Raw genomic sequence first — 13113 nt, forward strand, 5'->3', positions numbered from 1 at the left:
GCAGGCCAGGTATAAGACTACAGAAAGGATGGAGAGCACGTGCCCGATCTAAGGAAAGCAGCAGTTACTCAGCTCCAGCTGACTCTGCCATGGGAGAATGCAGGCCCAGGTGTTGTCGGTCTTCAGATTTTTTTTTTTTTAATTTTTTTTTTTTTTTAATTTTTTTGTGTCACGCGGGCCTCTCACTGTTGTGGCCTCTCCCGTTGCGGAGCACAGGCTCCGGACGCGCAGGCTCAGCGGCCATGGCTCCCGGGCCCAGCTGCTCCGCGGCATGTGGGATCCTCCCGGACTGGGGCACGAACCCGTGTCCCCTGCATCGGCAGGCAGACTCTTAACCACTGCGCCACCAGGGAAGCCCAGTCTTCAGATTTTTTAAAAAGAGAAGTTTAAAATCTAAAAACTGATGCAAAACCTCCAAATTTTTAATATTAGGAACTTATTTATTATTTAAAATACTAAGTGGCCAATCTTGCTTATAAGACAGATAACGCCCTTGGGCCCAAAGATCGTGACTTCTAGAGAAGAGCTCAAAATAAAATTCGTTGACATTTGGGAGAATATTCAAAGACTTGTAAGTTAATCTTAAAAGGAAGGGAGGAAGGGCTTCCCTGGTGGTGCAGTGGTTAAGAATCTACCTGCCGATGCAGAGGACACGGGTTCGTAGCCCTGGACCGGGAAGATCCCACATGCCGCGGAGCAACTAAGCCCGTGCGCCACAACTACTGAGCCTGTGCTCTACAGCCCGTGCTCCGCAACAAGAGAAGCCACCGCAATGAGAAGCCCGCACACAGCAACAAAGACCCAATGCAGCCAAAAATAAAGAAAGAAAGGGAGGAAAACCATATACAGACTTGATGGATTCTTCCCATGAGATATTTAAAACTGCTGAAATATTATTATGTGGATAAATACAAACAATTAAGCTGTGGGTTTAAGCCTTGGTTAGCATTTCTCAAAATGCAGGATTGTGTGGCACGTTAACAGGTATCTCATGAAAGCAAGTGCAGGTGTAAAAATGTATTTGGATTAAACAAAATTGAACAGGTTTCTTTACAGCAGGATTCTCAGTATTTACTATACGAATGTAAATTTTGTGAAGTTTCAGAGCGGGATATACTATGTTACATTTATTTAACTATAGACACCTTTTAATACAGAGAACTCTAGGTCTTTTGTGCTACACTTTAAGGAACACAGGTTTAACCCAAGAAAAAGCTTAATTCAATGTATGCATTGAGCACATGCTAATAACTTAGCAGGAAGTAGACTTAATACTGTACATTCAATTTATTCTGTAGCTATACTGTATAAAATACTATAGCTTAGCAGTACATAATTAAGATCTATGTTTTGAATTGAACTAGTAAAATATGATCCTGTTCCAGGAATCTACAGCTCCTTCTGGTTTAACACTGTCTACTAAAAAAGTATTAGTGAGATATACTCTACTTCCTTTAAGTTATAGTCTTAAGACAGCACTTCTGAATTTTAATGTAGAGTCCTACAAAGCTTTGCTAAGCAATTACAAAGCTATTTTGATGTAGAAGTAAATTAAGCTAAAACTACATTAATTATATCTAAAGGTTGTAAACCAAAACTAGATTCATGAAATATTATATCTAGTTCACATGTAAACAAAGGTGTGAGACAATTAACCATCCTTTCTCATCCAATATATTTTAAAAATTCTAGAGCTGAGTCTATTTTTTACATCCTATAGCTGATAGGATGATATAGCTGATACTTGGTATACTTATCATAACCTGTAAAAGTAAATGTCCCTTTACTGTAAGATAAATGAAAAATTAAGAATAAAATGGCCCTTTGATATTATAGTGAAAATAAACCTATGACAGGTACATGAAATTAAAGATTGCTTTTTAAAAAGTCCTTATATACCTCTGGAAACATTTCAGGCCTATTTATGTAACTGGCTTTTAACTAAATATTTGTATATACATTTATTCTTCATATGTATTTAGTTGTATTTTTTCCAGTGGTATAAACAATATTAAAAAACATTCTGGGGCTTCCTTGGTGGCGCAGTGGTTGAGGGTCTGCCTGCCGACGCAGGGGACGCGGGTTTGTGCCCCAGTCCGGGAGGATCCCACGTGCCGCGGAGCGGCTAGGCCCGTGAGGCATGGCCGCTGAGCCTGCACGTCCAGAGCCTGTGCTCCGCAATAGGAGAGGCCACAAAAGTGAGAGGCCCGCATACCACAAAAAGAAACAAAAAACAAAAAATAAACATTCTGGACCTTCTCTTTGGAACTCCACTCCATATCAAGTTCATAACCCATATTATGGAGGACAAAACGGCTTTATAGAAAGAGATATTCTAATAAAAGTAGTCCTATCTCAGAGTGAGGGAATATCAAGTAACCTTCTTTTACACTGTGGTCAATTAGTTAAACAAGTACACCTATATTTTTTTAACATTTGTCTGCATCATATAAACTAGTTATATAAATTATAAGATTTAATAAAGAATCTAGTCAGAAAAATGGCCATAATTTATTAAATCAGAAATCTATGGAATACAAAAAAATGTATCAAAAAAAATCCTGTTACCCTACTTACTAGACAATACTATATAATTTACATGATCACAGGGTTTTCATTTTCTCATCTTTTTAGAAAAGACAAAAATGTCACCTACCTCACAGGTTGCTATGAGGATCAAATAAGATAATTGACATAAAAGCACTGTAAAATTTAAAGCTCTATACAAATATGATGAAATAATAATAGAAACAACAGCTACTGATCTGTACTACTCAACAAGGAAATAGCGCTGTCACAAGAGTCAAGGCATAATGCTCAATATTATCTGCTTTCAAACAAGGGGTTCAAATTTCACAAAAGGTAATGCTATACAGCTTAATAAGTTAGTTTCTTTGTTAGTTTCTTGTTAGGTATAGGCAATTTTGTTATGTACCATTTTAAACCTACTTTAGAAAAGGATTTTTTCTTCCTCATTTTAAAAAGTTAAGGATCTCACGAAAAATGGTAAAACAAAATAAAATGTGGTTACTTAAATTATGAGGAAAAGAAGTATAATGTTAAAAGTAAATGTAACTTGAAAAGGATCACCAGAAAAAAGAAAGACAGTATTGGTGAGTTTTATAAATTAATATAAAAAATGTCAGTAACCAGACATTATTGTGCATGCATTATTTTAAAGGGACAATATCAACATACAAGTATTCTCTGAACTGGAATACCTTCCAGTTCTTATTGAATATAGGTAAAATTTATATGTATACATATATATGTATACATTTTCAAATATTATTTTTATTTTTAAATAAACTGCCTCAAAATTTTTTCCCCAGGAAGTATATAAAAAGTAATTCGAATAGATTGTCCTACCAGAGAAAAAGTTTAATTTTGTTAAAATATGCACTAGAATATTTTCTGTTCTGGACAATAGATTTAGTAGCCATAGAAACAATAAATAGTAATATAAGATTATCAAATATTCCTCTTTCATGAAGAAATTCATATATAGTGAAACAAATCTCAAGACTTTTTGTACCAGCCAGAAGAAACTCACTTGACAGTGTCCTTTTATATTATCAGAAATTATGCCTAAAAGCATCATGCATATTAAATGCAATCTTTTACCTTCAACATCATCTGAAAAGGTAGACAGAAATAAATAAAAAGTGGGTGATAAAAAAAAGTTTCTTATGTAATAGTATTCACAATAAAATAAATAAGAGCTTAAAAACATCAAATAAACAATATAATCTCTTGAAAGAAGAGACTCATACTCATTTTACTCAAATCTGAGATATCCTAATAGAGATACAGCATATGCTATAAATGTAGGATTATGAGACATATTTATCAATAAATTGAAGGGTTATTAAAATATCCTCAAGGTAAAGAACTCTAAAATGAAGTTCATTATGGCAGCTAAGAATTATCTTTTGATGAAGCAGTAAAGAGAGTATCAATAACAGAACTGAAGGCCATATTTCTCAATATCTAGATTTTTAAAAATTGACTCTTTCAGGCTATTACCCTAACTTCATATTTTAATCTTTCCTAGAAGAAATGATTTTACTACTGTTTCTCCAAAGAATCGTTTATCCTGTTTCATCCAAAGAATCATTTTTAGATGTTGAATTAAAGATAAGGAGCCCAAATACATTAAAAGAAGCAAAAAGTTAAACTTTAAACATTATTAGATTGCAAATTTATAATAAAGGAAAACTACCTAATTGATGCTAGTTTTTTAAAACATAAAAATTATCACTACAAACTAGAAAAGAGCTAAATTTTCCATCTGAAACAACTAAGAAGAGTCTTTTTCTTTCATGTTTTCTAACAAGTGTATTGTATCTAATTTTCTCATCTGAGAAATGACTAGGAGAAATAAGTATCTTTACCTTCAAAGTGTGTTCTTGCGTGTACTGTATTTAAGTATTGTCATGTGACTGACAGCCTCTTTTTCCATGGAAACCAAATTATGTTTACTAAAGATTTTCTACTAAAGAAATTAATAAAGTTAAATTATCAGCTAGATATCACAGAGAAATAAAAATTTAAGAAAAAGGATATTCAAGTCTAAGAAATTGTGACTATTCAGGACAATCTAGTTTCAAATGTTCCTACTACTGGTATTTTGTGAAGTTAATATCTACATATATTTCTGTTCTACTTTTATTTCAATAAAATATGTGCAAACTCAATATTATCTACATTTCCTTATGCCTTGTCTACTCAGATTTTGGAAGACCCTATAACTTCCGTCTAAATTAGACTTATAAAATGCATGAATATTGCCCTTCTGATCGTCTGGAAAAATGAAAGACCCACTGTGTCCTACTACAACAGCCAATGTGATATGAGGAAAGCACTCTTCAACAGCACTGTAAAATGTTACTCAGTGCATGTTTTTACAATAAATGGAACAAAATGTATAGGCTTCCAGTCAAGTATATCACATGCTGGGAGTTCCCTGGTGGGCCTAGTGGTCAGGATTCCAGGCTTTCACGGCTGTGGCCTGGGTTCAGTCCCAGGTCTGGGAACTGAGATCCTGGAAGCTGTGTGGTGTGACCAAAACAAAACGAAACAAAACCTTCTAAATTTAAAAAATTGTTGCTCTTTATAAGTTAACATAAGTCTTATGTGAAAAGTTTAAGTATATATCAGGAAAAACCCTCTAACTTCATACTGCTCACCAGGTAACATATAAATAAAATAGTTTGATTTTTAATCAATAGCCAAAAATGATTATTTAATCTAGAGAATACTAATATTCATTCTGCTCAACTAAAATCAATACAAAGAGAGGGAAAAATATTTTTTAAGAAAGAAGAATCTAATTCCATCTCCAAATTACATACAAAGCAATCATCTTAAAGATATTTTTCTGGAACTAAGCTAATGTCTTCCCTTTACTGATGAAAAACAAAAAAAGAAGAAAAAAAGAAGAAAAAAAGAAAAAATCCTTATAAATAAATTTATAAAATAAACTCAACCTTAAACCAGCAAAATTGGCACAATCCAGTTGGTTTTATGTACAGAGAACACAGTAAAAGAAACTTACCTACTTCTTCTTCTTCATCATTAGATATTATATTATACAGTGTGTCCAAAGCATAACCTATTATTTCAGAATCCGAACTGGAAGAAAGAAATTATTATACTTATACACTGCTAGTTAGAGTATAGCTGTTATGACCATTTTATACTCTTATTTAACAAGACTGTAGGAAACATTAATCCCATTTCTGAAAACCTACCCTAAGAAAATATCAGAGTGCAAACTGTAAAGATGTATAAAGGTTCATTTTTATTTATAATAGTGAAAAATTAGAAGCAACCTAAATGTCCAATAATTTTTCTAAAAAGTGTGGTAAATCCATACCTATAGCAGCAATTATAAAATGTATTTTTAAAGAATGTTTAATGACATGGTAATTAAAACACCCTTGATTTAGTGCCAGTAGGAAAAAACTGAATATTAACAATTAATGTGCACAATGATCCAATCTAGCAAAAAATACATATATACATTCATGTGTCTATATATATTTTAAGAAAACCTTATAAATAAATTTGTAAAATAAACCCAACTTTAAAACCAGCAAAATTAGTACAAGCCAGGTAATTTTATAAGTCTGTGTGTATGTTTACATATATGCTTTATAATATATATAATCTTTATATAACACATATAATGTTTATAAAAACATAGCAGTGTTATCTCTAGTTGGACCGCTAGAATTTGTTTCCCTGATTTATATCTTATTTTCTAAAAAAAAAAAAAAAACTTCTGGTAAACATGTACTATTTATAATATCAGGAAATGTAAGATTTTTTTCTTTTTTTCTTTTCTCTTTTGTTTCAGGAAGTATAAGATTTTTTAGTTGTTGATAAACAGACAAATTTTGAAAGCATGATGGAGGATGATGGCATTTAGAGTGAAAAGCAAGAGTGAGATACAGGTCAGAAAGATTCAGTGAATATGAAGAAGTGGCTAGGAGTGAAAGCAAAGATGAGGGACAAAAGGGGTCACAACCAGAGGATATAAATCTCAAATGAAGTGGGTCTTTTGAATTATTATTATTTATCATTCTTGTTTTTGAGAAATTTTGAGGGACATCTTTTAAGAGACTATTGAGAAAGTAGGAACAGAAGGGAACTTCCTGAAAATGAAAATCCAACAACTAACATATGTAATGGTGAAAGACTAAATGCTTTACCCCTAAGATGAGGAACAAGATAATGATGTCTCTTCCAGCCACTTCTATCCAACATTGAACTTGAGGTTCTAGCTCGAGCAATTAGGCAAGAAAAGGAAATAAAAGGCATACAGATTGGAAAGGAAGAACTAAAACTACACCTATTCCCAGATGACATGATCTTGTACAGAGAAAATCCTAAGGAATCCACTAAAAACCTATTAGAACTAGTAAACAAATTCAGCAAAATTGAAGGACATATGCTCAATATAAAAAAAAAATCAGTTGTATTTCTGTATACTAGCAATGAACAATCAGAAAATAAAATTAAAAGAACAATTCCATTTAAATAACATAAAAAAGATTTAAATACTTTGGAATAAATTTTACTAAAGTACAAGACTGAAAACTACAAAACACTGTTGAAAGAAATTACCTAAAATTCAAATAAATGAAAAGATAATCTGTGTTCATGAATAGGAAGATGTAATGCTGTTAACATGGTAATATACCCCAACTTGATTTACAGATTCACACAATTCCTATAAAAATCCCAGCTGCCAGCTGATCATAAAATCTGTATGGGAATTCAATGTATCCAGAATAGCCAAAATAATCTTCAAAAACAAAGTTGAAGGACTCACATTTTCTGATTTCAAAACTTACCGCAAAATTATAGTAATCAAGACTGTGGCACTGGCATAAGAAGAGACATAGAGATCAACAGAATAGAGAGCCTAAAAGTAAAGTCTAACATTTATTTCAATTGATTTTTGGCAAGGATGCAAAGACCATTCAATGAGGAAAGAACAGTCTCTTGAACAAATGGTGCTAGGACAACTAGATATCCACATGCAAAAAACTGAAGCTGGACCCCTACTTCACACCATATACAAAAATTAACTCAAAATGGGATATAAGATCTAAACGTAAGAGCTAAAGCTATAAAACTCTTAGAAGAAAACACAGGTACAAATATTCAAAGCATTAGATTAGGCAATGGTTTCTTAGATTTGACACCAAAAGCATAAGCAAGAAAAGATAAAACAGATAAACTGCAGTTTGTCAAAATTAAAAACTTTTGTCCTTCAAAGGACACTATCAAGAAAATGTCCTTTGGGGCTTCCCTGGTGGCGCAGTGGTTAAGAATCCACCTGCCAATGCAGGGGACATGGGTCTGAGCCCTGGTCCAGGAAGATCCCACATGCGGCAGAGCAACTAAGCCTGTGCACAACTACTGAAGCCTGCGCGCCTAGAGCCCATGCTCCGAAACAAAGAGAAGCCACTGCAATAAGCCCGTGCACCGTAATGAAGAGTAGCCCCCGCTCATCGCAACTAAAGCCTTCGTGCAGCAACGAAGACCCATCGCAGCCAAAAAAATAAATAAATAAATACAATAAATAAATTAAAAGAAAAAAAAGTGTCCTTTGACGACCCAAAGAATGGGAAGAAAAATATTTGCAAATCATGTTAAGGGACTTGTATCCAGAATGTATACATACGATTGAATAATAAAAAGACAAGTAACCAAATTAATAGCAGGCAAAAGACTTAGACATTTCTCTAAAAAAGATATACAAGGGGACTTTCCCGGTGGTCCAGTGGTTAAGATTACACGCTTCCACTGCAGGCGGCCCGGGTTCAATCCCTGGTCAGGGACCTAAGATCCCACATGCCTCGGGGCCAAAAATAATAATTAAAAAAATTAAAAAGATACACTAATGGTAAGTACATGAAAAGATACTCAACATCATTAGTCATTAGGTAAATACAAATCAAAACCAAAATAAGATGCCAAGTTCACCCACTAGGATGGCCATTTTAAAAAAGGGACAATAACAAGTGTTGGTGAGGAGAAATTGGACCTTTATACACTTCAGATGAAGATATAAAATGGTGCAGCCTCCATGCAAGAGTTCGGCAATTTCTTAAAAAGTTAAACCACATGACTCAACAATTGCATTCCTTTGTATAAAACATACGTTCACACAAAAACTAGTACACAAATGTTCATAATAACGTTATTCATAACAGCCAATAAATGGAAATATCCCAAATGTCTGTCAACAGAAGAATGGATAAACAAAAATGGTATATCCATACAATGGAATATTATTCAGACAGAAAAGGGATGAAATACTAATACATGTTATAACACGGATGGACCTTGAAATATTATGCTAAGTGGAAGAAGCCAGACATAAGAGCCACACATTGTATGATTCCATTTACATGAAATGTCCAAAACAGTCAAATTTATATAGACACAAAGGAGATTGGTGGCTGCTTGGCACTGCGGGGAGGAAGGAATAGGCAATGACAACTAATGGATACTGGATTTCTTCTGAAGTGATGAAAATGTTCTAGAATTAGATAGCGGTGATAGTTGCACAACTTTGTGAATATACTAAAACCATTGAAATGTACACTTAAAAAAAAACAACAAAAAACTACTGAGGTGTCATGGTTTGGAAACAGTTTCCATCAGACAACTTTCAGGCCCTGAGTGTGGGACTTGGGAGAACTAGCAGTCTCTCCTCAAGATGGCTATAAGAGAAGCAGACCCATGGACAGATGGAGAGTTTCAAGCCAGGCCAAGAAAGGGAACACAACTCTCTGTGATGTAGCCAGGCATGAAGGGGATTCAGCTGAAGGATTCTGAGAGTGTTAGTTAGGCCAAGAGCAGAAGCATAAAAGAGTAATGAAGATGAGAAGTGGAAAGAGATGGCTGCAGAATATAGACCTTTGCAATCAATGAAGTTAAGAAAACACTCACAGAACATTTTGAGAACAGAAGATAACAGATAAGTACTGGAAGCAAATGGAAAGGGAATTTAGCACAAGAGAAGGAATGAAACACAAGAAGGCTCAGAGAAGTTTGGCTTTGTTTGTTGCCTAAGGGTCATAATAAAACACCCATCAGCCTCTAACGTGATCAATTATTAGTTCACACATTCACCAGGCTATATGGTATACCTTATTTCTAAACATGGTGCCTGGCACATAGTAAATGTGCTATAAATGTTTTAAAAAATATATTTCTTAACCTTTATATCAAGAGTATCTACACATTTATTTTCTACTGTGCACTAAAAATGACAATAAGGGCCACTTTACATAGATTCTGTTTTCCATATCAAGATGTTAGTCGTTTCATTACCAACTTTATAAGACTCAGTGAGAAAATGTATACATAAAGACACATGAAATAAAAAAAAGAAAAATTATATGTATGTATAATAATCACACTGAAGTTTTTTTGACCTAAGGCCCATTTTCTCATAACTTGGAATACTGTTTAAAGCAGGTAACTAACTTGGGTTATTTTATTAGCTTTCTACTGATGCTGTAATAAATTACCACAAACTCAGTGGCTTATATAATACAAATATAGTACCTTACTGTTCTGGAAGTCAGAGGTCTGAAATGGGTCTCACTGGACTAAAATCAAGGTCTCACCAGGGCTGCCTTCCTTTCTGATGGCTTTAAAGGGAGAATCCATTTCCTTGCCTTTTCCAGTTCTAGAGGCCTCCTTTCATCTTTAAAGCCAGCAAAGACAGGTTGAGATCTTCTCATATCACCTCATTCTGACCTCCTCTTCTGCATTCCTCTTCTAGTTTTAAGAAGCCTCAGGATTATACTGGGCCCACTTGGATAACCCAACATAATCTCCCCTATCTCAAAATCCATAACCTAATCATATCTTCAAAGTCCCTTTGCCATCTAAGGTAACATTCATAGGTTGTGCTGATAGAATATAAATATCTTTGGGGGAACCATTACTCTGCCTACTGCAGTTGCCCACTCTGGTGTTAATAAAACAGACAGTCCCGACATATCCAGTGGATTTATTCAAACACATTAGAATTAGTTGGATATGAAAGGTAGCCAATGTGGGTCACTGAGGAGGATAGAAAAGGTTCTAACTGGTATGAACAAGCAGCTGGGCATTGCTGAAATATAATTTAAAAAGGGGTTATGAGGTTAGACAAGCAGCATCTTGATCTTTAAAAAGCTTATATGCTTTGCTTTGTTTGAGGAACTTGGACTTCACACTGCACGGAGCTGTGAAATACATTAAATAGGTGAGTGATAGAAGATTTACATTTCAGACAGAAATGTAAATGAAATGAAATTCTTGAAATGAATGGAAGGACAAAGAGATCAGAGGCAAAGAATACAGTTTGAGGTAGTGGTGTATTTTTTCTTTTTTAAATTTATTTATTTTTGGCTGTGTTGGGTCTTCCTTTCTGTGCAAGGGATTGCTCTAGTCGCTGGGAGCGGGGGCCACTCTTCATCGCGGTGCACGGGCCTCTCACTATCGTGGCCTCTCTTGTTGCGGAGCACAGGCACCAGACGCGCAGGCTCAGTAGTTGTGGCTCACGGGCCCAGCTGCTCCGCGGCATGTGGGATCTTCCCAGACCAGGGCTTGAACCCGTGTCCCCTGCATTGGCAGGCAGATTCTTAACCACTGTGCCACCAGGGAAGTCCGTGGTGGTTTTAAAATATGTCAAAAAACCCTCTTTGATACAGCTCCTTTCAAAAGGTGGGCCCTAATTCTCTTTTTAAGTGTAGGCTGTATTTATTTACTTGCTTCTAATAAAATAAAATGTGATGGGATTGATGATATGTGACTTCTGAGACTAAGTCCTACAAGGCATTGTGGCTTTGTTCTCTCTCTAGGATCACCTGCTCTGGGAGAAGCCAGTTCCTATATCATGAGGATGCTCAAGCAGCCCTACAGAGAGAGCAACAAGGTGAGGTACTGAGGCCTCTTGCCAACAGCAGTGTTAGTGAGCCATCTTGGAATCAGATACTCCAGCCCCAGTCAGGCCTTCAGATGACTGTACTCCTGGCTGACATCTTGCATGCAACCTCATGAGAGACCCTGAGCCAGACCACCTAGCTAAGCCACTTCTGAATTCCTGATCCACAGAAACTGTGACATTAATATTTGTTATTTTGAGCCAGTAAGTTTTGAGGTAATATGTTATGCAGCAATAGATAACTAATACAGCGGCTATGAAAATGGCTTAAGTGATTAATATTGAGAGCCAGAACTAAGACCAACAATGGAAATCAAGAAAATTCACGGATTCCAGCTTCTTTTTTGTCTGGATGGGCATAATGCGTAAAGGAGAGGGATAAGTTCAGCACAAATCCTCCAGTTTCCTGTTTTAATGGAAAGGTGCTAACTGGGATGAACTTGGGTCAAAAGGCAGTTGAAGTGGATTGGGTGGGTAGGGGGGATGTGTGGAATAGGAGTAGGACAACTAGAGACAAATTAACTTTTGAACATTTATAATTTAAGATACCTCTGAGAGCTCTTGATATGGTAGAGAAGTCTGTTGAACAGCTAAAGCTTTAGGATATATTTATTAACTAGGGGTAAGATTTGAAAGTTATTCATGTATAGTTGTTAATTAAAACCAAAGAGGCAGATACTCTCTTAAAGAGAAATTGAAAGAGCAAAAACTACGCTGAGTGATTTTTCCCTTAAGACATCATTCTATTAGTACAGTTTATTTCTCTCCCCCCAAAAACAAAGTCTGGATAATTTATATACCATAATATTCATATTATATTATAGAACAGTACATTAGAGTATATCTGAATGAAAATCAACACATTCATTTGGTCAATTCAAACTCCAAATTTTAAGCCGTTAATTAGCAGTAACTTCATTATATTTTTATATAATGGAAAACTTTCAACCCCTGAAGGTTGAGATTATGTCTGTCCTAATGCTTAATTAGCACAGTGGTTTGCACCTAGTATCCAATAACTGTTTATTGAAATGACAACTGAAAGGAAAAACTTAATAGCCTTAACATGTCAATCATTTCTGGAATAGTGACTCTAAAACAAATTTATTAAAATTTCAAGAAAAATTAGGGAGAAAAATCATTAAGTAGAGACATACCGATCTGTTTGTAAAACATGGATAAGATGTTCCATAGCTTGAATACCCACTTCCAAGCGATATTTCTGCACAAAAGAAAAATGTTATTTAAGTAACTAATATCCAACTTAATAAACCTAATAACTGATAAAGTGTTACAGACCTTAGATAATGATTTGAGAGCACGCACAGCATTTCTTCGATCATCCAGTAAAGTAGATGAAGCTACTCTATCACAAAGCTTTTGGATCTGTCAGGGAAAAATGAAATAGCATTAATAGAATAAAAAGAACAAAAAAGAAACATGAAATTTTCCCCCAAATTTACACATTTGGAAAAAAAATCAATAAATGGGATGTCATGGAAATAGTCTTTTCACAAATCAAAATAACTAGGTAGTATTATAATCTTGTTACAGAGATCAAATAGATTTTTCACAGAGACTTGAAAAATGGAAGTGGTGGAAGAGAAGTCAAATAAAGTAAGTCATATAAATTGAGGAATTAGGAGAAATTA

The 13113-nt window shown here is 34.8% G+C and overlaps 1 protein-coding gene across 3 annotated transcripts in view; it reads right to left on the minus strand.

Annotated features, from left to right (window-relative positions):
* The window catches only part of USO1 (USO1 vesicle transport factor), a 92461-nt gene that overhangs the window by 51992 nt on the left and 27356 nt on the right, over positions 1-13113 (minus strand). For 2 of the 3 annotated variants that reach the window (XM_004280193.2, XM_033406509.2), the window contains exons 2-4: positions 12761-12847; positions 12619-12683; positions 5558-5634 (exon numbers count right to left, since the gene is read on the minus strand). In XM_004280193.2, the coding sequence (XP_004280241.1) occupies positions 5558-5634; positions 12619-12683; positions 12761-12847 (229 nt within the window). Of the gene's footprint in view, positions 1-5557; positions 5635-12618; positions 12684-12760; positions 12848-13113 lie in introns of those variants that run through there. The other variant, XM_049709363.1, reaches the window with a different exon arrangement.

The sequence above is a fragment of the Orcinus orca genome, chromosome 4, assembly GCF_937001465.1.
Source record: "Orcinus orca chromosome 4, mOrcOrc1.1, whole genome shotgun sequence".
Lineage (NCBI taxonomy): Eukaryota > Metazoa > Chordata > Mammalia > Artiodactyla > Delphinidae > Orcinus > Orcinus orca.